This window comes from Colossoma macropomum, unplaced genomic scaffold (genome assembly GCF_904425465.1).
Source record: "Colossoma macropomum unplaced genomic scaffold, Colossoma_macropomum, whole genome shotgun sequence".
Classification (NCBI taxonomy): Eukaryota; Metazoa; Chordata; class Actinopteri; order Characiformes; family Serrasalmidae; genus Colossoma; species Colossoma macropomum.
In genome coordinates, this window is record NW_023495780.1 from 2,449 (window position 1) to 29,036 (window position 26,588).

At 38.9% G+C, this 26,588-nt stretch overlaps 1 protein-coding gene across 1 annotated transcript; it reads right to left on the reverse strand.

The window, feature by feature from the left end:
- Nucleotides 1-19,117: 19,117 nt before the first annotated feature.
- On the reverse strand, nucleotides 19,118-26,076 carry LOC118803016 (heat shock 70 kDa protein 12B-like; the record flags this gene model as incomplete). Its single annotated transcript, XM_036563513.1, has 4 exons — nucleotides 19,118-20,092; nucleotides 20,545-20,719; nucleotides 20,945-21,169; nucleotides 25,805-26,076. Coding segments are annotated over 4 exons (1,277 nt in total), but the record flags the coding sequence as incomplete, so codon positions are not given.
- Between the last annotated feature and the right edge of the window lie 512 nt (nucleotides 26,077-26,588).

A 26,588-nucleotide genomic window follows, 5' to 3' on the forward strand; every position in this document is an offset into this window, starting at 1 on the left:
TGGAGCTGAGCATGTTTAATCAAAAATGTGAGTAAATCTGTCACTATTATTTACTCTTCCATAGTAACAAACACGGAAGTGTGAAAATGGTCTATTACAGTGTAATTAAACATCCACTCTGCTACATATTACTATGCTGTTTGTACAGTTTCTATTCACTGGTTGTTGAGTCGTCTAGAGATGTTAGTTGTTCAGTATTCTTTAAGTACCTACAACACAGAACAGAAGCGTGTAATTTGATGTCATGATATCAATAACATACCGTTATATTGCTCTGGGACTCTGGGATTCCTGTCTTGCCTGGAACTGCTGGAGGAACTTGCAGACTCAGCATCAGTTGGATTCTCCCCCATCCTTTGCATGGCCTCTTGAGGGGAGTCTACCCTCCTGTGCTCGTCTCTGTTGTCTGGATTCCCGTTGCCACCATCATCCTCAGCATCTTCCAGCGCATTTCTTTCTTCGCGCCCCTGTTCCTCCTCACCAAAATCCTCATTCAGAACACCAAAATGTTCCTCTTCATGCTCCTGTTCTTCCCAGAGATCAAAGCCAATCACAGCTTCACCGGCATTTTCCCCTTCATGCAGCTGTTCCTCCTCATCGAAATGCTCTATCAGAACACCAAAGTGTTCCTCCTCAAGCTCCTGGTCTTCCCTCAGATCAAAGCCAATCATGGCTTCACCGACATGTTCGTCTTCATGCTCCTGTTCCCCCTGACCGAAAAACTCAATCAGAACTCCAAAGTGTTCTTCCTCTTGCTCCTCGTTGTCCCTCACGTCAAAGCCAAACACAGCTTCACGGACATGTTCCTCTTCATGCAGCTGTTCCTCCTCCCCGAAATACTCAATCAGAACACCAAAATGTTCCTCTTCATGCCTCTGATCGTTCCTCACATCAAGTCAATCATAGCTTCAGCGGCATGTTCCTCCTCATTCTTCTCTTCTTCCCTCTCATCAAAGCCAATCACAGGTTCTTCGGCATTTTCCTCTTCATGTTCCTGTACCTCCTCACCGAAATACTCAATCAGGACTCCAAAATGATCCTCCTCATGCTCCTGTTCATCCCTCACATCAATGCCAATCAAAGCTTCATCCGGATGTTCTGGTATCAAAAGAGGTGGATGGTCATCCTCTCTCTCGGGGTCGATGAAGACAGGAGGTGGAAGAGGTCTATGGTTTTCGTCCTCGTCCTCCAGATGCACTTCAGGCACTGGGGCCTGAGGGCCTCTCTGGAGGTTCTCACGCAGACCAGGTCTACAGACTGGAGAGAGACAAAACATCGTCACAAATCGATCAGTCTTTACTGTTATTTCTCCAAGCAGAACATACTGTTAATCTGGAACTTGTCTGTTGAACAAAATGCATCTTCCTGATTTAGGTTTATGTTTTTAACATACCTGGGCACTCAACCCAATGCAGGCACATGACTGTAAGCATTGTTACTACAGAATATAGGAACTTATGTTGTTTAACACACTAAGAAAGCCGTTGCTGAGCCTTCGTTTTAGGTCGGTTTTTGCCAATGAGCTTTTATTATTGGCTATTTAGGATACATGAGTTGCTGTAACTTTTCAAATAGGCTTCTTTCACCCCTTAAATAGCCAGGGCCCACCAGCAGGCCCAAATATTTATTACACCTTTCTATAACCTAAGAATAGCTCAACCAGTTTGCATCAAAGTCTCTGTAGTTACTGGATAATAATATGCCTTAAAATATAAAACGCCTGGGATTTAAAGGGGTTAATCAGAACATCAGATTGACCAGCAACACCACAGGTTGGACTGTTTTAAACTCAAGCATTCCTGGATTGCACTGACTGTCGAACAATACAGTCAGCTGGCCTGTGCACAGATTTGTGGGGGGCAGCGGCTCGAGAGAAAAAAGAGGACAGGAATGAAATTAAATTCAGTTTACAGCACATTGCAAACACTTTTATCAGAAGAGTTTCTGAGGAAAGCAAGCATAGTGTTAGGACACTTTCCCAAAGCATAGCATGCAGGCATGTTTATCCAAAGGGGAACTGAACCCCAGTCTTCAGTATGTGGGTCTTTGGTATTAACTAGTACCCCAACTAACTGCTATGTGCTTAAATAACTTCTACAGCACAAGTAACAGCTCCCTCTCTAAGAGCTCAACAGAATCTCAAAAACATCACTTTAAGGTCTCCTTCTTGAAAAAAAGTGGGTGAGTATGTGGGAGAGAGAGAGACAGTGTGTATATGGAAGAGATAGAGACAGTGTGTATATGGGAGAGAGAGAGACAATGTGTGTATATATGGGAGAGAGAGAGACAGTGACAGGGAGAGTCTCTCTCTCTCTCACAGACAAAAAACAGTTTAAGACCTTTTAGTGAGAAATCTATCAAAGCCATAGTAAATAGAAACATATCATTTGTTTGTAAGCTTTGAAATGTGGTATGAATGTATTTATGTGATGCTTTAATAAGAGCTTCTCTAACTTAGTTACAAACAATTAGCAGACCTAATTAGTAGATTAGTAGACCTGAAACAATATTAGTGAAAGGTGAACAAGTAATAATTATCTGAATTCACAGACACTAAACATGGCAGTAAATGCAGGTAAATAGTCACGTTTATGCTATACACTAATTTTACAGTAACTTAAACAGTAATTTTCTTAAATTACAGTATTTTTGTTGTATTTCATTGTAAAGTCAATTATTTCTAACACGGAAATATCATTTGTTAGCACTTACTGGGGCAGTGGATACTAAGAATGAATGTGTCACTTATTTATGGTCTTGAAAATTCATTAATAAAGATATTTGGGAAGTTATTTCCAGGTGGTTTGTAAGCATTTGCTTACTAGGATTTTCTACCATGTTTGGCCATTGAGAATTCAAATTTATTGAATTATTAACTGTTTATATTCCTTGACTAACATATCACAAAGGTATGTCAAGTATGCTTACAACTCAAACATAATAATTAATCAATTACTAACTAATTAATTAATAAACAAACAGTTGAGATCCCACATTAATGCATCTACCAGTGTTTGTATATTTGGCTCAATTCCTGCTCGCATAAGTCACCAACACTCAACACCAACACCATGGTCAGTCACTCCCAGTTCAAACCTTTTAGTGTGTACATACATACCTGGACAGTCGACCTGATGCAGGTGAACGACTGGAATCATTTTTCAGTACAGAACCTACTAAACGTTAGTAACTTAGTTTGTTTTATCGATGACAAAACTGTCCTTCCTTCGACTCTGCAGCTTAGATTTTGGTTGTGTGGTGCCGCTGGGATTCTATTCTATAGTTACCATGGCGATGTAGTGATGTCATAAAGGGCTCTATGTCCAGGGGTGGAAATAGGCCTGAACACCAGGCCTGTATCTGTTATATAGATATACCTGATCATGTGCACCTCAGACTTTGTCAGTTGTGACCTGATGCATGTGAACAGTTTATTTCTGGGAGCCATAGATGCTGCTGCAGGCGCACGACAGAATTATTGATGTAATTAATAAAACTGTAAAGAACATCACATCAAATTTATACCACATTTCTAAGCTTAGAATTGTTATTAGAAATGACAGAAATGCTATGGTTTGATCTACAGGGGCTTCATTAAACGCTTACTATAACATAATAATAGTTCAGAAGGAGACCTTAAAGTACAGCATTACTAAACATTCTTGTTTTTTTGTTATAACAATAAAAACGTGGTTTAGCGAATTATTAACGCCCCTTACTGCCAACATTACATTTGGTTGTTCAAAATAACCCATTATGGAATGTGATGCTTTCTTGAAGAGATTATCAGTGTTTTCATAATTTTCCACTTTCTCCAGATGTCAATCAGCCAAGACATGTAGTGTCGAAATTTAGCTTTTTTAGTTTAGCGCTGGTGCTATAAGGCTAATGTTGCTAACACATAATAGAAGTCAATAGTCACCCAAATTAATTCTGTAAATATATTCGCAAAACCTCTCTCAGCCCAGTTTAGCCTTTTCAACTCCTTGAGACCACCGGTGGTTCCAAAACGCTACATTCATAAGCTACATTCATAAGCTACATTCAAAAGGTGGGTGTCATATGAGGCTGTAACTGTCTTCTTTCCAGTCAAATAGATGGGTGATGTAAATTTAACCCTTATAATAAAAGAAGCTGAACTCACAATTTTTTTTTTTCTACTAAAAGTCGACCCATTTTTCCACAAATCTGGGCTATAAACTATAAACAGATGGCGTCTCTTCAGTGATCTGCTCTGTAAAAATAATTTTTATATGAAGATTTTTGGCTTTCAGCAGTAAACTGTACGCATATAGCAATATGTGTAGATGATAAACACATTTTCTGTTAATTTGAGGGGAGCTTTTACAAAAAATAAATAAATAGAATAAAATAAAAAATGATGTAAATTCAGATGGACAAACCAAAATATACCCAGGCCACTAAGAGGTTAAGGCATCAAAAGACTCCCCTTTACCAGACACGTAAATACTTTCAGCATATTACTTTCTTCATTTCTATTCTTTTTCTAAATAACTGTTAATGATGATTTTTACTGCATACAGAAACAACAGAAGTCACATAATAATATGTAGCATCCACATACCTGCATGATGCGCATTCACATAAAGAAGAGCCAGAATTCAACATTAGCCTGTGCGTAAATACCTGCCTGTAGCACTGGTCGCCTATAGGGAGAAGTTTTATTCACTTTTATAGGTCACAGTAGGTCAAACTGTGTCCTAAACCACACTGACCGCTCTGTGTGACCTTAATGAAGACATGGACGTGGTTTAAGTGGATAGAGAGAAGTTCTTTGGGATGTATTTACAATGAAGATTTGGGTGACTATTGACTTTTAGTGTTTGCCACATTAGCATCATAACTCCAGCGCTAAACTAAAGAAGCAAAATTTGAACACCAACCATTTCTTGTCTGATCAACTTCATGTGGCGTACGCATAAAATTGTGTATATTAGACTTTTCACTCAACCATTCCTTTTAAAATCCCTCGTCTCGATTAAATAAAAGCTGATTTTTCATCACTGGATATCTGAGCTGTGGCAGAGCGTGCAAGTAAATTAATAATCACATTAATTAAAGGCCCAATATCATGGTAAACTGGATTCTCCTCACTTTCTTAAAAGAGTTTGGTGTAGTATGTAGATACTGTGAAAGCTGCAAAATGTAGCATTCATTACAGTATGTATATGCTATGTATACTTTTATAGTCAGAGCTCGATTTATGGAGGTCAACAACCTTTTGCCTCATTTAATGGTGTATTTTTTCATCTTCTCTTGATGGATGAGGTTCTTTGGCCTCCCCGATGTTTTTATACCCACCGGTGGACTAACGCACTCCTGGACCCCTGGGCTTCACTTTCTTGTAGGCCTCCCAAACCTACAGCAATGTAATCATATGCACCTTAAAGACAGTAGATAAAAAGAGCAATACATAAATAAAACATTCAGCAAATCTGAGAAATCCGAATGTCCTAATATTTTATCTTCTACAGCTGTTAAACTATTTGACAATTTTATGTCTCCTGTAAAGACGATTTTGAACTTTCTTCATATTTCATCATTTGTAAAGCACTTTAAATGACCGCAGTGCATTAAATGTGCTGTATAAATGAACCTGCCTTGCCTTCAATTCAACGCACAAAATACTTCCACAGCATAATGCTACTAATTGATAACCCAAGGGGCCATTTAACTCAGTGCTGAGAATGATCCACCACCCAAATAGTACATGCTCTGTGAGGGTCCATGGGGGTCCTGACCACTGAAGAACAGGGTAAAAGGGGGCTAACAAAGTATGCAGATAAACAGATGGACTACAGTCTGTAATTGTAGAACTACAAAGTGCACCTATATAGTAAGTGGAGCTGATAAAATGGACAATGAGTGTAGAAACAAGGAGGTGGTCATAATGTTGTGCCTGATCGGTGTATTTTGAGCGCTTTTGAGCTCCAATTATGGGACCTCAGTGTTTTCTTTTGTTTTTACTCTTATTACAAAAAATTAATAAAACAACACAGATACACACATAATGAAAATACAATGTCAATCATTCTTGTAAGGCCACAAAAGACAAGAACACAAACACTGTCCTCACAGCTTTGGGATTTGTTGAGTAATCTAAACAAGCATAATGCTCACTTTGAAACCCAGAAAAACAAGGTCTTCAGTGGTCAGGACCCCCATGGACCCCCACAGAGCAGGTATTATTTGGGTGTTGCATCATTCTCAGCACTGCAGAGACACTGACGTGGTGGTGGTGTGTTAGCGTGTGTTGTGCTGGTACAAGTGGATCAGACACAGCAGTGCTGCTGGAGTTTTAAACACTCACTGTTCACTCTATTAGACACTCCTACCTTGTCGGTCCACCTGTAAAGTCAGAGACGATAGCTCATCTACTGCTGCACAGTTTGTGTTGGTCATCTTCTAGTCCTTCATCAGTGGTCATGGTCGTCACGCTGCCCACAGGACGATGTTGGCTGGATATTTTTGGTTGATGGACTGTTCTCAGTCCAGCAGTGACACTGAGGTCATCATGGGCCCTTTTCACAAAGGATCGTGATTACTTTCGCTTTAAGTTAGCAAGGTAAAACTCACGTCCGCTCAATATAACTATTGCAGAAGTGATGACAAAATGTTATAGTAGTGAACTATAATGCTCAAACACTGAGCTACAACAGCTGTATTTTAGTTTTCCTGCAATGTTGTGACAAACAGTGAGAATAAGAAGTGGATGGAAGCACTGATTTAACTTTAAACAGAGCTAAAAGTGGGACAGCCTTGTTTTTACTGCAGTCTGCTGCAGCTTCTTACATCAAGCAGTCTCTGCGTCTCTGTACAACATGCCAGCCATTTCTGTAATATTTCTGTTTTCAAAAGAAAGAAGAACTTTTATATGTAGCATGACTTTGATGCACTCTGTTTATATTAAGCTAGCTAAGCTGGCTAGAAGCTGTTGCTAACAGTAGCTATCATCCCAAACTAGATTACCCGGCTAACATAAAGCAGCATCACCAGTTTATTTTGAACTCCTCTTTAAAAACTAATGCAGGCAATAAACCATCAATGAAATCATTCTTACAGGATCAGCTCGGTACAAACAGCTAAGGTTAGCTGGCACATTATGTCAGAGACCTTACGTGGCTCTTCCCAGATCCCAAACAACTAGCTAGCTATGCTAGAAGATGGAAATCAAAACGCCACAGCAAAACCGCGATGCTGAGACACAAGTTAGCTAGGAGTCGCGTTTTTGACCGAGCAGTGAAAAGTGGATGTTTTCTGAAGTAGTGCTTCAAAAATCGCCATGAAACTAAAAGAAAGATGCTGTTTGGCAGATCGCTAACATAGCCAGCCAGCTAGCTTTAAAGTCTGCTACTCGTATGAAGCTGGTGCTCCTTAAACTGCTAACGTTCGGCTAGCTATTTAGCGACTGTAGCCTGCTAGCCTACCATGAGCTAAAAGAGAGTTTAACTGAGGTCTGTCAAACAGACTTTACATATAAAAGTTTTTGTTTGCGTTTATGTCACAGAAATCACTGCCATGCTGTAAATGTGTCACAGAACCTGCTCCACATTATCCAGCTGATGCAGCAGCTAATAAAAACTAGCTTCCTTGTTTGGGAACACAGCTACAGTTAACAATGCCTCTATATTACTGTTCACTCGCCAGCTAGCAGGCTGGGCAGGTAGCAGAGAGCTAGCTAGCTGGCTAACAGGCTAATGCTACATTAGTAAAAGACAGACTTCAAGTTTAAGCCGTTAAAAAGTGTTAACTTTAAAAAGTTCCTTAACCTGTCTGTTAACGACGAGCTAAAGACGTCTGAATTTAAACTAGAGCTGTCATACAAATCCCAAACAGCGCTCAGCTCAGAAACCTAACCTAGCTAGCTCGCGTTAGCAAGATTAACAGCTAGTATTAACTTACCTTGGAAAGGAACAGGCGGAGATTTTTTTGGAGGAAATTGTCCTAAAAACAAATCTAACTTAGTTGTACTGCTTTTCATAGAAACATGAAACATATAGACAATACAGCTTAATGAACTGCAAATATGAATTAATATAGCTACAGATTAAGATAACTCACCTCAAACGGCTGACTGGCTGCTGAAACCGTTAAACGGAAAAAAAATTTAAATGCAGCTCGAGCGCCTCTCTCCGGACCAGCATCGGCAGTGAATCAATCTATACAGCACAAAGAACCGAGTCGTAAACCGAACCCGTTCCGAAGCCGGACCAAACCCGCCAAAAGGACGTGACTGTTACTCGGTTCTAAATAAGAAAGGTTCTCAGCGTTTGATCCAGTGGCTCCCATAGTTGCAGTCTTGTGCTAAACAGCTCTGCAACATGTTCCGTTACGATCTCAGTGGGTTCACGAGAGCGTGAATCAAATTTATATGGCTGTACAGCTTCACTGGGCTTTGGGTTAAAATGTTTCTTCATCAACGTCACCAGTTCATTGTATGTTTTAGTGCTTGGTTTTGTCGGACTAAGGATATTTCGCATTAAGCTGTATGTCTGCGGCCGCACTACACTGATGAGAACAGCCCTTTGCCTCCATCATCAATACTGTCTGCTTCGAAAAACTGCTCCAAAATCTCTCTGTATTCTTCCCATGGCTGATACTTTGAATCAGATGCCGTTAGGGTGCCAATCAGAGCCTTCAGCTGTATCGTCCCCTTTTCTTTTGTAAGCCGTTCTGAATTTTTCAGTAAAGCTGACTCTGGACTCGATCTTCAGCTTGTGTGAGGTCTTTGGAAACACCGCACACTACAATATGAAAATCTTCGTGAAGTTTAGTAGTTCTGTCCGTTTTACAGATGTTTGTGGAACCAGTATGTATTGGCTCCTCTTCATTTTCAGTGCACAACACTGACATTTTCACGTACCCTGGTTCTGTGTATTGTGTAAAAGTCATAAGATGGTAATAAAATATTTTTCATTCCTATGAATTTTGTCAATGTCCTGTTGTTATATGAGCCATACTTGAGAGGGCAAAAGAATGACTGTCATTTTAATAATTCTTTATTAACCTGTACTGTTTTATTAGCTTGTAATCAGTAATAAAGTCTGACTGGTTCATCACTTCACTTTAGTGGCACAGATGAACTCAAGACCTGACAGACAGAGACAGGCAAATACAAGAGCTGCTTACACAGCAAGATGAAGCAGAAGGACAAGATGATGAGAGGATGGAGCTACAGTTGACTTTGATAGACACAATATTCCAGAACACTGTGTCTCAGGAGGATCTTGTGACAACAAACATTAATTAACACAGGAAATCCTGATAAATTTAGATGTTGAAAAAGGCTTTATTACCTTATATGATTTATTCATTTGTTCCTGATTAATGCCTTATTATGGGAGAAGTACCCACAAAGTAAAAAGGCTGTGGTGAGATATTTGGAGAGGTGTTACAAACACATACCACACTTTATTTTTACCCTTTTAGAGAGTGAAGGCACAATTAACAGCAATAATAGAATGCACCTGTGGGCACTACATTATGTTTACTTGCCTGGGATTAATAAACACCCGTAACTGTTCCAAAATCAGAGGAACCACCACAGCCTGAGAACTGAAAGACACATGTTCCCCTACCAAGTCTTTATTAGAGGTTGCTTTACCCAGCAAAATAGTTATCGGCCTGCCGTACAAGGAATTTTTTGGAGCAGATGAACCGCCTGTACCCGGAGCTTGCAGAGGTGGACGGTGCTCCCCAGCCTGTGGAGGTGGAAGTTGATCTCCCAGCAGAGGAAGAAAATTCCAGTGTAGCACTTCCTGATTCTGAATGGCCAAAAGCAGTTCATGTTCCTGAGAATGAGTTTCGTTGTCAATCAATGCAAGAACTTGGTCAGCAGGTGAATCCTCCAGGTGGAGAGCAGGATCACCAGGATCACTTTGGAGTAGATCATTTTTGAGGGACATTTAAGAGAACACTCCAAGATAAGACAGCTAAATAAATATCTGATTGTTTTTCTTAGCAGAGCTGTTAATGATGACCCCCAGATTCCTCTGCAAAACTTCTGAATCCGCAAGTCATGTCTTTTTTTAATGCAGATAACTTTACATACACAAACAGAAATAACAGTAGGATACATGACATCAACATTCACATACCAGAAAAACAAAAGAAAAAACAAAAACAAAAAAGAAAACCACTGATATTCAAATAAAACTGAAAAGCTTTAATAAGAGATTATTCAATTTCCAATATGTCTCATATTGTGATTTAGATGGTTCGTCTTCCAAAACTAGGTAGATTCTGATCATTCTGTGATCTGACAATATAACAGGACAACACTCTTAATTTTACTTTCTAAGTCTCTTAACCAAGCCACACATCAATCCTAGACTCCTTATTCCTTATTATTCCAGGTAAACTGCTTTAATTCAGGATGTTTTGCCCTCCAAACATCTGACAGGCCTAAATTTAGACAGAATGAGTGGATTAGTAGAGAAAGTAGGTTGGCTGGCCATCCATCCTTTATGCTGTCCATAACCATGTTAAAATCCCTCCTATTGCAAGTTTGGCCTATATATGACCTATATATTTTTGAATATCCTCATAAAATTTAACATTAGCCCTGATTATATTATTTCCATAAACATCGCAGAGTTGGTGTTCATCATAGCCAACCACCAAAAATAGCCAATGACCATTTAAATCACTGTGAATGTAACACTTCACAGCAACCCTGCCCAAGTAATTGGATCCATGAGAAAACCAAATGTCTTTGCCCGATTGCACTTTCCAAAAACATACATCAGTAGGAGATCAGTAGTGAGATTCTTATGAAAATAAAAAAACATAATAAAAACATATAAAAAATAATAAAAAAAACCAGCTTTGCTTTCTTTACGTAACTAAAAAAATGGCTTTTCCTCTGGTTTTCAACAAGTAACAGAGTCCTGCTGGTGATACACCATATAAATAAATATAATTCGTGGCCACGCTTTATTACACGAATTAGTAAGGCATGGGAATGAGATAATTAAGCTGTGGCCATGACTTAGTAAGGCATGGGAATGGGATCATGCCTTACAAAGTCATGGCTGCGCATTAGGATCTCATTCCCACACTTTAGTAAGACATTCCCACGCCTTACTAAGTCATGGCCATGTCACCAGCGGGGTTCCGTAAGTAACTCAAAGTAGTGCACTGAGTTTGGCTGAACGTCGCTCGTCACAGCTCTCAACAACAACTGCCCTTTTGACTTGTGGCCAAAGTAGAGACTCTCGTCTGTTTCTCCATCTTTGTAAGATCCACCCCAAAGCGCAGTTTGTGTTCCTTCAGTAGACGCTGTTTTTGGCCTTTTTCCCATTCATATTTAACCGGTGATCGTCTCTTCAATTATAACATCTCTGCTACAGTGAGGTGCATGGGCGGGGCCTCTGAATGAGATTCGGTGATGTCACCGCACCAGATGTTCTACAGGCTGCTGCTGTTCTACATCTCCCTTTATGTCATATTCTAAAAAGTCCCATTTCTTGTATCTTTCTTATCCTCATTCTGCTCTTTCTGCTCGATTTTAAGTCTAAATTAGGATCTTGTTCAAATGCTCTCAGTATAAATATTGTGGACTGGGCAATGACGTCACAAATAAATCACACATGCCCCGCCCCCTGGTTACTGTTGTTAAGTCACTCAAGCTTTCATACTATACTGTTCTATTGGTGGCTTTCTCTTTTCCTTTCTTTTCTCTCTTTTAGCTCTTTCTGACATCATCTTTTACTAGTTTTCTTTTATTCACACCAAACACCTTTCATTTTTCTATAAATAAAACTTTGTTCTTCTGATTATGTTCTACACTACAATAGCGTCCTTTGGTCAAACCACTGGAGATTAATTAAGTATTGCAGTCAGTTTGTTAGTCCTAAAAGACACAATACAAGATCAGTCTTTCATATTTAAGCGTTCTTTAGTAAAGGCAGTGGTTCTTTACAGAACCATAAACAGAGAACCCTTTGAATGCATGAAAGATTCTTTGCATGACCAAATTGTTCTTCTCCATGATGAAACATCAGTTGTGTGTAATTCTTAAAAGAACCCTTTTATAATTCTACTATTTTTACGATTTAAAGATCCCTTTTTCAGTACTATATAGAATCCTTTCTGCTAAGAGTGTAGTTAAAATAATCAGCACACACTGAGTCTCTCAATACAGGAAATAAAATATCTCCATTAGCTACAATCTCTAGCTGTGCACCAGCAAGGGGGTCTTACAAGCTAGGGGTTTCTAATAAAGAGCCTGGTCAGTCGTAGCTGAAACAAGAAATTTGTAAATGTATTATAGTGTAACTTCTTTAAATGTGCACAGTATTACACAATCACTGCTCTGTTATTTTAACAATAAACTCTAAACATTAACACTTAAGTTTATAACTAACAGTGTCCTGTATTGAAGGTGAACTGTATTACTTTCCATTCATTTACTGAGTGTGTTCAGGTCTTCTGTTCAAAAGTTTGGATTGACTGTTTTCAATAATATAAATCCAATTTTCCAACATCTGTATAAAATGACTCCTGTACAACATTACAGCTCCTGTACAACATTACAGCTTTTAAATCATCAGTAGGAAACTAAGAAGCTGAGAAAGTGGTGGAACTGGTTATAATATCCGTAGAATCAGGTTTTAATAAAATGAACATTTTGAAAAAAGGATCTCTTGTTTTTTTCTGTTTTTAATTTTCTACATCATTTGAACACAGCAGCCGTCTTTTACATCATGGGAACATTTTATGATGAATGTATAGATAGAAATATTCCAAAATGTCTGGAATAAAATCTCTTCACATTGTTGGATTATTTACCACAGCATGACTAAAATACAAATTTTACAATATATAAAACACCCATTTATAGGACAAACAGGACCATCTGACACACATACACACCCATCACACACAGGACTCTGCACTAAACACTGACCACTTTTCATTTATTTATACTACCTTTCTGCTCAGTTTGCACAGCATTTTGTTGCTCTTTCACTTTGTACATTTTGCACCTTGCACTTTACTTCAAACAATGCCATGTGTACATTGTACATTTTATATCTTCATTATGTTTATAGTGTATATTTCATAGATGGATATTTTATTTTTTATATATTTTCTACAATATTGTTTTTGTTTGATTGTTTGACTGCATGTGAATGGACAGTTATCCAAGCATTTCACTGCTAGTTGTACCATGTATGACTGTGTATATGACAAAAAAAAGAGCAATATATTATAAATGTAATAAGAAAACATGTTTTTCTGAATTACAGGGACATGAAAAAGGAAACTTAATTAAAACAATAGATAAAAAGATTTCAGTAGGTTGTCACGTTCACACAAACACACATAACCTCACACACAAAAACTTAACTAAGACAAGAAAGAAATCAGAGAGAGAGACAGAGAGAGAGAGACATGGGGAGAGAGCACCTACAGCTGTCATCTCCATCTAACACAGACTTTATCAAAAAAGTTATAGTTTTATGCAAATTATATGTAAATCAGACATCACAACTGAATTGGTTCAGAAACTAAACTAAACACACTAAAGTCAGTAAAGACCGTGTCCCTCATGCGCGTATTAATGACGTCAGCAAGAGTCGCTCTCAGTCAGGCTCAAGGCCTTGAAGGCTCCTGAATGGTCGCCTTTCACCCAGTTCCAACTACTGTACCATTAGCTGCAGCCATGTCCAGTAGGTCTTTATCTCATCTCACAGCGTCCTTCTCTAGGAACATAATACAAGCCTCACAGAGACACAAAGCTTATTAACAAGGAACTGTACTCCTCTGTGTAAGAAGGATCTTTTGGATCTGAGTGCAAAAACAATTAATGTGTCCCCACCATAGAAAAATTACTTACAGTCAATAAACAGTGACAATGTGATCCGCATGTTTATTTGGTATTGTTATGTGTTAAAGGAGTTGATGCTCTCAAGGTCACTCCACCCACTGGATTTGTTCAGTTCCATCAGCAGCGCCTCATTTAATTTCATGAAGTTTATTATTAAAATATCTAATGGTGGGTGGCATGGTGGAGCAGTGGGTAGCGCTGTTGCCTCACAGCAAGAAGGGCCTGGGTTCAATTCCCGGCCGGGCGACCAGGGTCGTTTCTGTGTGGAGTTTGCATGTTCTCCCCGTGTCTGTGTGGGTTTCCTCCGGGTACTCCGGTTTCCTCCCACAGTCCAAAAACATGCAGTCAGGCTGATTGGACATGCTAAATTGCCCCTAGGTGTGAGTGAGTGTGTGATTGTGTATGTCTGTCTGTCTGCTCTGCGATGAACTGGCGACCTGTCCAGGGTGTATCCTGCCTTCCGCCCAGTGACAGCTGGGATAGGCTCCAGCACCCCACCGCAACCCAGAAGCCTTTTTAAACTCCTATACCTCGAGTTTAAAAGCTCTTGAAAATATAACAGCAGTGTTTAAATGTTCTGTTCTGTGTTCAGGAAATGAATGTATTTACATTAAAAATGTTTAAGCATTTATAAACTATGATTTTGCTCAAATCCTCTAAATAAACCCATTCATTTTGGACTCACTCGGGAGCGCCCTCTAGCGTTTGAGAAAACCGGAAGACCGAAAGTTCTCTAGCTGAGCTTCCTCTTCGGTTAAAACACTGCCTGGTAAGAGAGCTGCCTCTGAAGGCAGTGACTAGTGAGGCAGCTGCCTCCAGAATGGTACACACCTTATAGAGACCGAGCGAGAGACCAGACAAGAGTAAATCTCAGACTGGCTTTAACTCGCTGTTGAGAGATAAAAGAGATAAAAGGATGTAGGACAGACTCATGGCTGATGGGAAAACAGCAAAACTCTGACAGCACTCTGACAGAGTGTTCATCCCTTCCATTGCTATTTATGAAAGACTGCACCGTAGACTGTAACCTCATCACTGTCATCTTTGTCTCACTGAGTTTTGTATTATTTTTGCATTGACATACTCAAACCGAACAATGCTAAAATACCTGTATAAATTAACACAAAACAATGTCTACATATTTATTTTGACACATTCTCAAAAATAGAGGATCTCTTACATGCCTTATTTGTAATAAATGAGGTTCACTTTGCAGCTCACTTGATCCCAGGAGCTCAATTTTGCACAAGAATTTATAATGAAGGATAGGATAATAAGTTGCATTACAAGTGTGTTATGACCTGTCTAGGGGTTTATGATAGTCATAACATAAAAAAAGACAACAGCCTGTTGACGTTTAAACAGATCAAGTCATGTTATTTTCTTTTCTTTAGCTGAGAGAGAGTGTGAAAGAGAGAGAGAACAAAAGAGAAGCAAGCAAAACAAAACAAACAAAAAAATATGTCCTAGGGATGTAACACTAACCCCCCCCCCCAAAAGTTTTACACATGAGAAAGAGCATCGGCCATTACATTATCTGTGCCCTTCTTGTGTCTGATTTCTAATGAGTATCCTTAAGCTAGCAAAGCCCACTGCATCATCCATTTCTCTTTTAAAATCTTCAGTGGACCTCGAACAGAATGACCAAATACAAGCTGGGCTGGGCTAAACAAAGTGGACTCCTGAGCAGTTTCATGAATAGGAAATAGGACTAAAGGCACACCTTCATCCCACTCATTCCCTGACTCAGCGCTCTAAAGCTCCTTGACTCTTGGGATGGTAAGCACTGGAAACTGCTCATTTAAGTATACGACCACCACTTATTAACCAGAGGTCTCTTCTCTCTAGCAAATTCTACATAAGTCTGGTTGGTTGTTTTCCAGTGGGCTCTGTAGTTTTGTCTGTATGCTTCAGGAACAAGTTCATACGCACGTAGCACAGCAGATTTCACTACTTCATAATCTAAACTCTGTTCAGTAGGCAGAGCAGAATACACTTCCTGAGCTTTTCCTACTAATGTACACTGTAGCAGAATTGGCCGAACTCCCTGCGGCCAACGCAGTGTTGTAGCAACTCGCCCAAAAGCAACAAAATATGAATCAACTTCAGATTCACGAAAACCTCATCGGTCGCAATGAAAGAGAGCGCCGTGGTGAAGGCACTGGACGCAGTTCCCCCTGTTCCCCCCTCATTGCGCATGTCGAAATCATGACGTCTTCAGTCGCCGCTCCTCTGCGGGGCTTAGATAGGCTTAATTCGTGTGTTTCTGTACCGTTATTTCGTCCTATTCCTCGCGGTAAGCAAATTATCACGTTGTTTGTAAAATAACTTGTAGTTAAACACGTTTTAAAGTGTAAAATGTGTTGTTAGCAGATGTTCTAATGCTCAAACACTACGTAGGCTATCTTGCTAGCTTTGGCTCCATTTTCAACTACTCCGAGTAACAGAAGTTAGATTTATTGCCCCATTTCTGATTTAATTACCGTACATGCAGACACATTCTGTTGTTCAGACTTCAGTGATTTTAAGGTGTATTTATGTCCCATATCCTCATCAGTCTCACTAAGTTCTGTAAATAGATTTGAAACATTTGTTGCTGAAATAAATAAACTGCATTAAGTTACACAGCACAGTAATTAGTCTGTGTTATTATTGTTAGACTACGTATCTCAGTGCACCTAGGAAGTTGGTTACCCGGTAGACTTTGAGGCTGAAGTCTTACTGTTATGGTATTAATGTGACTTGTCTTTACAGTAACTTTTATTCATATTTTATAATCTTTAGAACTGAGAATGCAGGGGGGGCATCTTTAACCAGAGCCTGAGAAAAGTGGTTTCCCCTTGTATATTACAGCTGGAGTGGATTTAAAGCACAGCAGTGATGCTGATAATCTATATCTGTGCAAGATCATTTCACTTAGTAGCTTTTATTCATATTATACAAACTTTACACAACAACACAATTATTATAGTACTTTTATAACCTGTTGTAATATAAGGAAATCATAGGATTATCATAGTACCCTTATACCCCTTTGTAGTGTAGGGAAAGGAAACCATTTACCAGGAACACTGATCAAATCCCAGTTGTTTACTTCCATTAAACATGGTAACATAGTAACAGATAACATAGCTGTAGCAAGAAATATTACAGTGTAGTATACCTGCATGTAGTAATCATTCAATTTGAGAAAAATGGGAAAACCTATAATGTATCTTTTTTTTTCATTTAATTAACTACAGTTTAAAATTTTTGACCCACTGTAGTTCCTGGGAGGACAGCAAAAGCAAAGAAAGCATTATAGTATATTAAACTGATCCTAATTGCCAGGTTTTACTGGAAGTTACTTTTTTAGGGAATCTGTTCTACCGTTTAGTCTCTGTATAAAACGTTAATGGAAGAAGTAAAATAAAAATAAAAACAAATTAATATAATAGTGCATTAAATCTTTAATAGCTGTAATCGACTAGTACACTGAGAATGCTGTTCCATCTGTATTCTCAGTGTAAAGGTGGTATAATATGAATAAAAACTACTAAGTGAAATGATCATGCACAGATATAGATTATCAGCATCACTGTTGTACTGTAAATCCACTCCAGCTGTAATATACAAGGGGAAACCACTTTTCTCAGGCTCTGGTTAAAGATGTTCCCCCTGTATTCTCAGTTCTAAAGATTATAAAATATGAATAAAAGTTACTGTAAAGACAAGTCACATTAGTACCATAACAGTAAGACTTCAGCCTCAAAGTCTACCGGGTAACCAACTTCCTAGGTGCACTGAGATACGTAGTCTAACAATAATAACACAGACTAATTACTGTGCTGTGTAACTTAATGCAGTTTATTTATTTCAGCAACAAATGTTTCAAATCTATTTACAGAACTTAGTGAGACTGATGAGGATATGGGACATAAATACACCTTAAAATCACTGAAGTCTGAACAACAGAATGTGTCTGCATGTACGGTAATTAAATCAGAAATGGGGCAATAAATCTAACTTCTGTTACTCGGAGTAGTTGAAAATGGAGCCAAAGCTAGCATTAGCAAGATAGCCCACGTAGTGTTTGAGCATTAGAACATCTGCTAACAACACAATTTATACTTTTAAAACGTGTTTAACTACAAGTTATTTTACAAACAACGTGATAATTTGCTTACCGCGAGGAATAGGACGAAATAACGAGACACAAAAAAAAACGAATTAAGTCTATCTAAGCCCCGCAGAGGAGCGGCGACTGAAGACGTCATGATTTCAACATGCGCAATGAGGGGGGAACAGGGGGAACTGAATTTATCGTAACACCAGCATCCCAGCAAATAACGGCAGGGCAGAGGTGCCTGGCACCTGAACAGGCTGCCCAGCATTTCCTGCCTCCAACTCCAGCTGTTGCAGCTTCACAGCCTTCTCAGCCTCGATCTCCAAGACACATTTTAACTGCCACTGCAGCTCCAGTTCCAGCTCATTCAAACGAAGAATCAAAGTTGGATCAGTGCCCACCACTGACAGGCAGACGGGATCTATGCGTGGAGGTACAGCCCTGACCCCGGCCTCTGCCCTGGCCCCTCAAAAAGTTTGCCCCTCTTCACCAACACGCCAAAGACAGAAGATTTAAGCTCTGCTTTTCTAACATTACGGTCCAGCCCAATATCATAAGGCTCAGTGAGTTGTAACAAATCAGCCTTATGACACTGCTCAAACTGTTCTACGGATGGTGCACTAATAAACGCACCTAATGAAAACATCACAGCCCTACACACACAAAAAAACAGCCAAGCAAACAACTACCCAGCACATAACGAAAAGAGGACGAGCCCCCAATTTATGTTACGACCTGTCTAGGGGTTTGTGATGGTCATAACCTAAAAAACAAAAACAACAAAAGAGAGCCAAAACAACAAACATAATCAGGCTAGCTGGGGATTTTAGAGAATTTACCTATCTGAAAATAAACAAACAAAAATACAGTCAGTCTTCCCTAACTCCCTGACTATATCAAAAACAGAAGACAAAGTCAATGGCACCCACTCCTACAGCTTGGCTGGCATAAGAGTGAAAGTTACAGAGGAAGATCATGAGTTTACTGCTAAACAGTAGAGATAACTGACTAGAGAACAAGAGTTAGAGCTAAGCTATTACATTTGAGATGAGGACAGAGACAGTACACTAACCATAAAACAAACATTTCTGAGCTGCGGTTCTGATCTAAAAACAATCACCCCAAGCCGCCATGGAGGAAAGCCTCAAGGACATCAGGCGCAGCCGTCAAAGAAATACTCCATGCAATCGCAGCCAGCCAATCAGATGCAGGCATCATTACGGGACTCCAGCTAATCACACGCATGAGTGGGCAGGTTCATAATAAGTGAGTGAGAGAGAGAGAGAGAGAGAGGGAGAGAGAGAGAAAGAGAAGCAAACAAAACAAAACAAACAAAACATACATCCTAGGGATGTAACAAGTGACAAACCCCAAAGATTATAAATATGTTCAAAATGACCACAACTGAATCCAGTTATTTAATCAGATTTCACACTAACAGTGCTGAATCAGCTGTAGTAAGGTGAACCCTTTACCTTCATCAAATATATTCCCAGGCAGTGAAAGCAAACATCACAGTACTCAGATTCATGATTCAACCACGTTCGGCATGGATCCAAGCAGAACAGCTCCACTCACAACAGCCATCTTGGCATCCACAGGGCAGAGCACCTTGTACTTTGACCCAAATTTCCCTTTAACAAAGCTGTTCACCTTAGGAATCAAGGCGAAGCCTCCAACCAAGAAGATATATCTGATGTTCAGGTTGCATTTTTCCAGTATTCCTTCTATCAGGCTTTCTATGCCTCTGAGACTGTCATCATGTAGAGCTCTCATCTTTGCCCCTGACAGCACTATTTGGCCACTTTCCCATTCAGCATCTCTGTTTCCCTCAAAATAATCTTCTACGTCTTTTACTTTCCCGGCTAGCTGTTGTAAGCTATAAGGACACTGCACCATCACCCCTCCGTCATAACGCTTACAGATAGAAAAATCATACATCAACCTCTTCAGCTCACTGGGAGAACTTTTCTCAAACTCATCGAACACTTCATCAGAGAATATCTCTCTGAGGAATGATATGAAGTTCTTGTCTACTCTCCGTCCACCCACGTCATTTCCTGATACCCTGTGCAGCTCCTTTAGACGACCTCCATCCACCATTTTATGGACTGTGATGTCAATGCTTTCATCTGATAAGACAGAAAGAGAATTAATAATCTTGAATAAAATATGAGCAACAGTTTAGATTTATTTCTGCTGGAAGCATAAACGTAACTGTTAAATTATATACTAATATTGGGCACTGCGTTTCTAAATTTGCTCAACCCAAATAGAATCTTAAAACGTTTTGCCGCTATTCAGAAACTCCCCCTAACAAATATGGTAATATCCAGTTTAAGTGACCCATAACTGCTTACAATTTCTCTTCTACTTTCATTCAAAAAGGAACCACAACTCACATAGTCTTCTCTACAATCAGCTGTTTCCAAAAGTATCAAATCCACATTCTGTATTAATTTGTTCATCATTTTCAGAACTTTAAACTGTATTTTAACTTGTTTACTTTTTATAGTTGATTTATCCCAACTTTGATCTAGTCCAGTCCATTCGATTATAACATTACAGTTCAATATCTACATACCTCCACAGTCCACCACCATGTACTGTGTTCCTGAGATCTCCTCTATGGTCTCTGCTTCTGTAAGATCTCCTTCCATAAAACCTTCCTTTGGGAGCTGTTTACACCAAACACCTGCAGCTTCTGATTCCAGAGCTACAATCAGGTTTTCAGGATCAGATTCTGTCACCAGACCAGCCTAAACACAAAGATATGTTTTAATATAAATCCAATCCTTCTTTTAGGATGTTTATGAATCATGGTTCTTCCTACTCTGGCTAATGTATTTCTTGTTTTTTACACTACTTTCGATAGAAATAAAGAGTTAACAGAAAGTCTTTTCTTATTCTGGGCCAAGTTGAGAAATAATCACCAGAGCCCAATAAAAATAATGTCCATTTCTCTGACATATGATCTCACTCACCTCTGTAGCTGCTTCTCTGAAGAACTGTTTAGCTGCTGAGCTCCAAATGGCTGGAACTGTCAAAACCCATGTAGCATCAGAGGCAGAGTACTTCACTCCAGATGTGTGTCGTTCAATCACATCCAAAGCGTGATCTTTCATGAACTTTAGACTCTCAGAGAAAACTTTCAGAGCTGTCATTGTTTTACCATTTTTGGCAGTTATCTTCAGATCTCTGTGTAACACCTACAGACGACATATATAAATACACAATACACATATACATGTATATAAAATAAAAAATACATTTGTAAATATATAATACATATGCTCATTAATCCCTAATGTCACTGAGTAACACTGATTTCTCAAAAGCTCTGTAACCAGGTTTGTCAATTCATGGGTGTTTTTTGAAACTCTTGTAGTATGTAAATGTAGTATGTAAACTCACTAAAAAAGTGCACTGACTAACCTGGTCAATTAATTAATCACAAAACACTTTTTTATTTGAAGGTTTGGCTGCAGTTCTGCATTGATGAGGCTTAATGTGGCAGAATGATGCAGTTTCACAAACAGAAGACAAATCAGAGGAAGTCAGAGTTTATTAGAAGGCCTCCATTTGTTATGATTGTTGCCTCCAACAAATGTGTTTTTGACTTCGGTATTGTTGGCTGAATATTTCGAAAAAAGTATTATTTTTATTTGTACTGTCTGTACTTTTTGTCCATTATATAACCCCACAATGATTAACATGTGGAGACATGGTGTATGAGATTATGAGATTAAGTCTGTATTCCTCACACTGAAGGAGTCATGAGCCAAAATATCGAATATTCAGGTCAGTGGAATTCATCTCATGTGTCTTAACCTCAAGAGGGAGTGCTATTGAACACGTTTCTCATCCATACAATTTACAGTTTAATCTGAACATTTTTTCAGTGGAGAAAAGTAATTTATGTCCGAAATCATTATAGGGATCTGATGTGGTCAATTATTTTATTTGATATCATGATATTAAAATATATGATACTTTTAATAGAAGAATATGCTATTACTATAAAATACACATGTAAAACAATATAATAAAATCTGTGAAGCAATAAAACATGTACTGTACTTGTGTTTTGATTTAGGTTTATTCTCCTCTTTTTAAAGTAGAGTCTGAGTTTAATTTACTTTTGCTCAGACTCTGTTTGTCTCGAGGCTGTCATAGTGAATTTAGTACTAATTCGTAGTTACAGGTGTGGTTTTGAGTGACCTAGAGGTGTGAATTGTAGGGACAGGACTAACATTTACAGGGCAGGATAAAAAAAAAAAAATCAATAGGGAATCCACGTCTTCTTAGTTCTGCCTGTTCTGCCAGTTCCTTTTCTCATCTAGCCCACATTGTTACAGTCTTTGACCACTGTGACTGGGAGAGTTACCATCCATTCACTCTTTGAGTGAGTAAACAATCCACATTAAAACGGCCCAAGGCAAGGAAGACTGTCTTAGTGAAGAAACAACAAAAGCAATCTGGGCCTCTTCGGATATCATGTTAGGCAAAGTAAAGCTGGCACTCCTGACAATTCCTCTCTCGACCCATATGATTTCCGGCTGTGCTCAGGTATGTAATCTGAGTGCATATGCTCACAGATCACAGCATGTTAAATATCTTTGCACCTTATTCCACTTATTCCACTATATTCTACCTCATGCTCAGAATGAGTGCTGTGTCAGTGCTGCACACTTATGTCTGTCATGTTTGCACTTTTTCTTGTCTATTTTGTTCCATGTTGCACTGTGTTGTTCCTGGGGGAACGTAATTTCACTCCACTGTGTACTTGTACATAGATGGAATAAAAGCCTCTTGACTCTTGAGGAAGGGCCCGTTTAAGGGTACAAGGCTTTTTGGTGGCTATAAGGGGCTTTCTACTTGCCGTATGATTTGTATGTGGAGGTTTCTGTAACGTACGGGGTGGCGATGAAGCACACGTGCAAAGTGGCTTTACTGGGACAATCCAGCACTTGTAGTCATAAAGAGGTGTACACACAAGGTAAAACCTTGATAACCCGAAAAACAAACAAGGGTACCAAAAATACCAAATGAACTAGAAACAAGCAGAAGGACAAGTATGACAAGACTTCCTAAAGAGCAAACCAATAATAATAATTAGTGTGGTCCATTCAGGAGGCAGCTGTCTAAGTAGGCAGCATTTATAAGGCAGATTTTCAAGGCAGCATGAGTCAGCTGTCTTCTAAAGTACTTTATTTTGACCAAATTAGAAGACAGCATTGCATTTAACCTTCTCAGTAAATAGTTTATTGATTTTATTCTATCCTCTGAGATGTGGTTGCTAGTAGGGGTGGGAATCTCTAGGCACCTCACAATTCAATTACGATTCAGAGGCTGCGATGCTATTATAAAATTATTATCGATGCATCTCGATGCATCTTTTTTTCTATACAGGATTTCTATTTTCCTACTGTCTGAGGACTTGGTACTTTTAAACCAAAGTATTTGTAATGATCCATAATGAATTTACTTCCAGTATCTTTTATTAATAAATCAAATGGAAGTGATGAGGCAAGTGAACTCGAAGGCTCTCATTCACTGCTCTTGTTTGAAGCACATGAGACACTGGCTGATACTCTAATGTGATAAAATGCGCAGTCATGATGAAATAAAATCCTGTGGCAATGGATGTCCATGCAGCACGTTACAGCTGTCCTACCCATTTTCTTTAGTGAATTTATAATTGCAGTTTTGGCCTTGTTGTAGAGAGTTGGGGGGATCTCAATGACTGAGTATGGACACAAATCCTTGATAATAAAAGTTGCGATAGAATTTGTAATTCCCTTCCGTGTTGGGTGGAAGCTCTGACATCACTTGCTCGATGGTCTTCTGCTCGGCAGCAAGTAGAACCGGACGGAAAATGAGTGGAAACATGTAATATAGTTTCTCATGTTTGTTGTTTCCAAAATATTTTAGTTTTGAGTGACAAAACCTGCATATAGTGTGGCTCTTATGCAGATCTCTTTTCCCCTGGCGTGCAGACTGAAGGTCACATAGCAACGCAAAGAGTCTCGCCTAGCTAGTTGCTAATGAAAAGGCAAAGAGACAGATTTAAGATGAACATCTGGAGACAAATAGACTTATTCGCATTTATAAGCACTGCAGTTGGTTTCCTGGTACATTAAATCTGCAATGAGAGACTGTCAAACACTAGAAAGTTGTGAAGATGAAGCCTGCTTCTCTTTAGAATTTCTACCTTAAATGTTCCTGCATTTACAGTCTGGCACCTCAGGCAAAATTTAAGGTGGAACGGGAAAATTCGAACAAGAAGCTGGAGAAAGAGAAGTGACTTCAGCCTCATAAAACAGTTGAACGTTTAGACACATTTTACAAGAAACTGTTCCACTTCTGAGGAAAAGTTTTCTGGTGGAGACAGGAGGAAAGCGGCTGTGGCTAAAGCTTAAATCAGAGCAAAGTAAATCTGCATTTTTGTTTATATTGTTTAGCCTATACTAGGACATTATCACATACTGAGATATACTGGACTTTAAATGTTGCGGCTCCCAAAGTGGTTTGATTTTTTTGGACAAAATGGCTCTTCTTAACATTTGGGTTGTGACTCCTGACCTGACCTAGCTGTTAATGTAGAGGCTGCCAGTCTGATTTGTCGCTCATCCAGTTGTGTCTTCGTTGTGTGCCGCCACAGACTGTCTGGGCGCTGCACTTACCCACTTCCAATTTCCACCTTTTGTGTTCCGTCAACATTGTTATAAATTAAATATTTAGAGGTGAGCCAATTGAGAGGTGACAGACCACTTAGAATGCTAAGCTAACCTCCACAAAAGTATTTTTGCTCATATATTTACACTTGACAGTGAAAAATATGTTTTATTCTACATGATTCTGTGTAAATGTAGACAGTTGTATTAATGGATGAGTGCAGTATACTGTTTCATATCAGCCAATAAGTTAAGCTAACTAGAAATAATGTACAACCCCAAAAATTTCCAAAAGTTGTGACGCTGTGCAAAACGTAAGTAAAACAAAATGCCTGCCTGAAGTCCAGACCTGTCACCACTGATGGCATTTGGCCTAAACACTTACAGAGTGCTGTTAAAAGAAGAGGTGACCAGAAAGGTTAGAAAGGATGGCACTTTAGTGCCTGTAATAAGATGAAAGGGGTATTGCTGCTCATTTGGACTTTTGCCCATTTATGTACATTTTGTTATATTTATGTATATTTTTGTACATCAGAGATGGAGAAACGCAATCTCGTTCAGCTGTGCACTGCTTGTTGTTTAGTCTGAATGATAATAAAGTTCACTTTGACTTTGACTTCTTTTTGTCTTGAACAAAAATGTCTACCATGACATATTATTTTAATTTGATGACACACATAAAAACCTAATGTTTATTTTTTTATAAAATAAAGTAATAAAAAATCCGTTTTCTCACTACCAAAACACAGTGCCAAAATATATACTTTTATACTCTTTAACTTTACTTAACTTTACCAAATGTTTCAGTAGTGCGTGTTTCATTAATGACAATTTTAGCTCATTTTGAGCAGAACTCAAAAACACAGCCAGTACATGACCAGCAAACACAGCTTTGAACAGCTGTAAAATCATCATATTTTTCATTAAAACACTAAAAATGTTACTTAATTGCAGAAAATATGTGTTTCGGTACTGAGAATTGGCCATCTTTACCATGTGGCCATGCAGTCTCACTTTCTGCTTGTGGCTATAAACGGTTTCAGTAGTTACAAGAAACATAGGACAACATTTTTAATATTGTTTTTAAATATGAAAATGTAATGAATTTGTTTAGTGCACCTAATAAAGCATCCAGTGAGTGTATATATGTATAATAATAAATCTTACCTTGTCTTTGAGCTCCAGTGAGAAGTTTTCAAAGTAGTAAAGTTTCTGTGCCTTGTCTCTCGGTGTCAGCCTGGTGTATGTCATTACCGCATCATAACCAAACTTTAAAAACTCTCCATATTCATCAAACAGAATGCAGGTTGGTGTGTTTGGGGTGTTCAGCCCGTACTCTTCACCCCATTTAGGCTGACGAAACTGTTTTGATTCTTCAAACTTAAACATATATTGAGTGAATGATGTGCCAATCTGGATTCCAATAGAAACCAGTGATTCTGTAAACAGAACAGAAACACACCTGATGAGAGTCGGACCAGAGAGGAAACAACTTATTTAGTTATTTTCAGTTACAGTCCAGTCAATACAAACAGGGTTCTGAATATAAAAGAAAAAAGGCTCCTTCATTCCTTTACTACACTTTCCTATAACACTGCAGCACAGGGTGAGTTATACTGCTCGAAAGTACCATAAAGTCTCAAAACTGCAATATCTTACAATATATTACAATGTAACAGTGTAAAAAGTCACATGATTTCAGTAAAACCACAATCATCCAACAACACTTCCAAAAAACATCATTCACAACCTGAACCATTTGAAGTGCTCGATATGAATATAACCAACTGTGTCGGTTGTGCTGGGAAGGGTTTCAGTCGTACTGGGAGGAGTTTCAGTTGTTTTAGGAGGGGTTTCTGTCATACTGGGAAAAGTTTTGGTTGTATTGGGAGGGGTTTTGGTTTCATTTGTACTGGGAGGAGTTTCAGTTGTTTTGGGAGGAGTTTTGGTT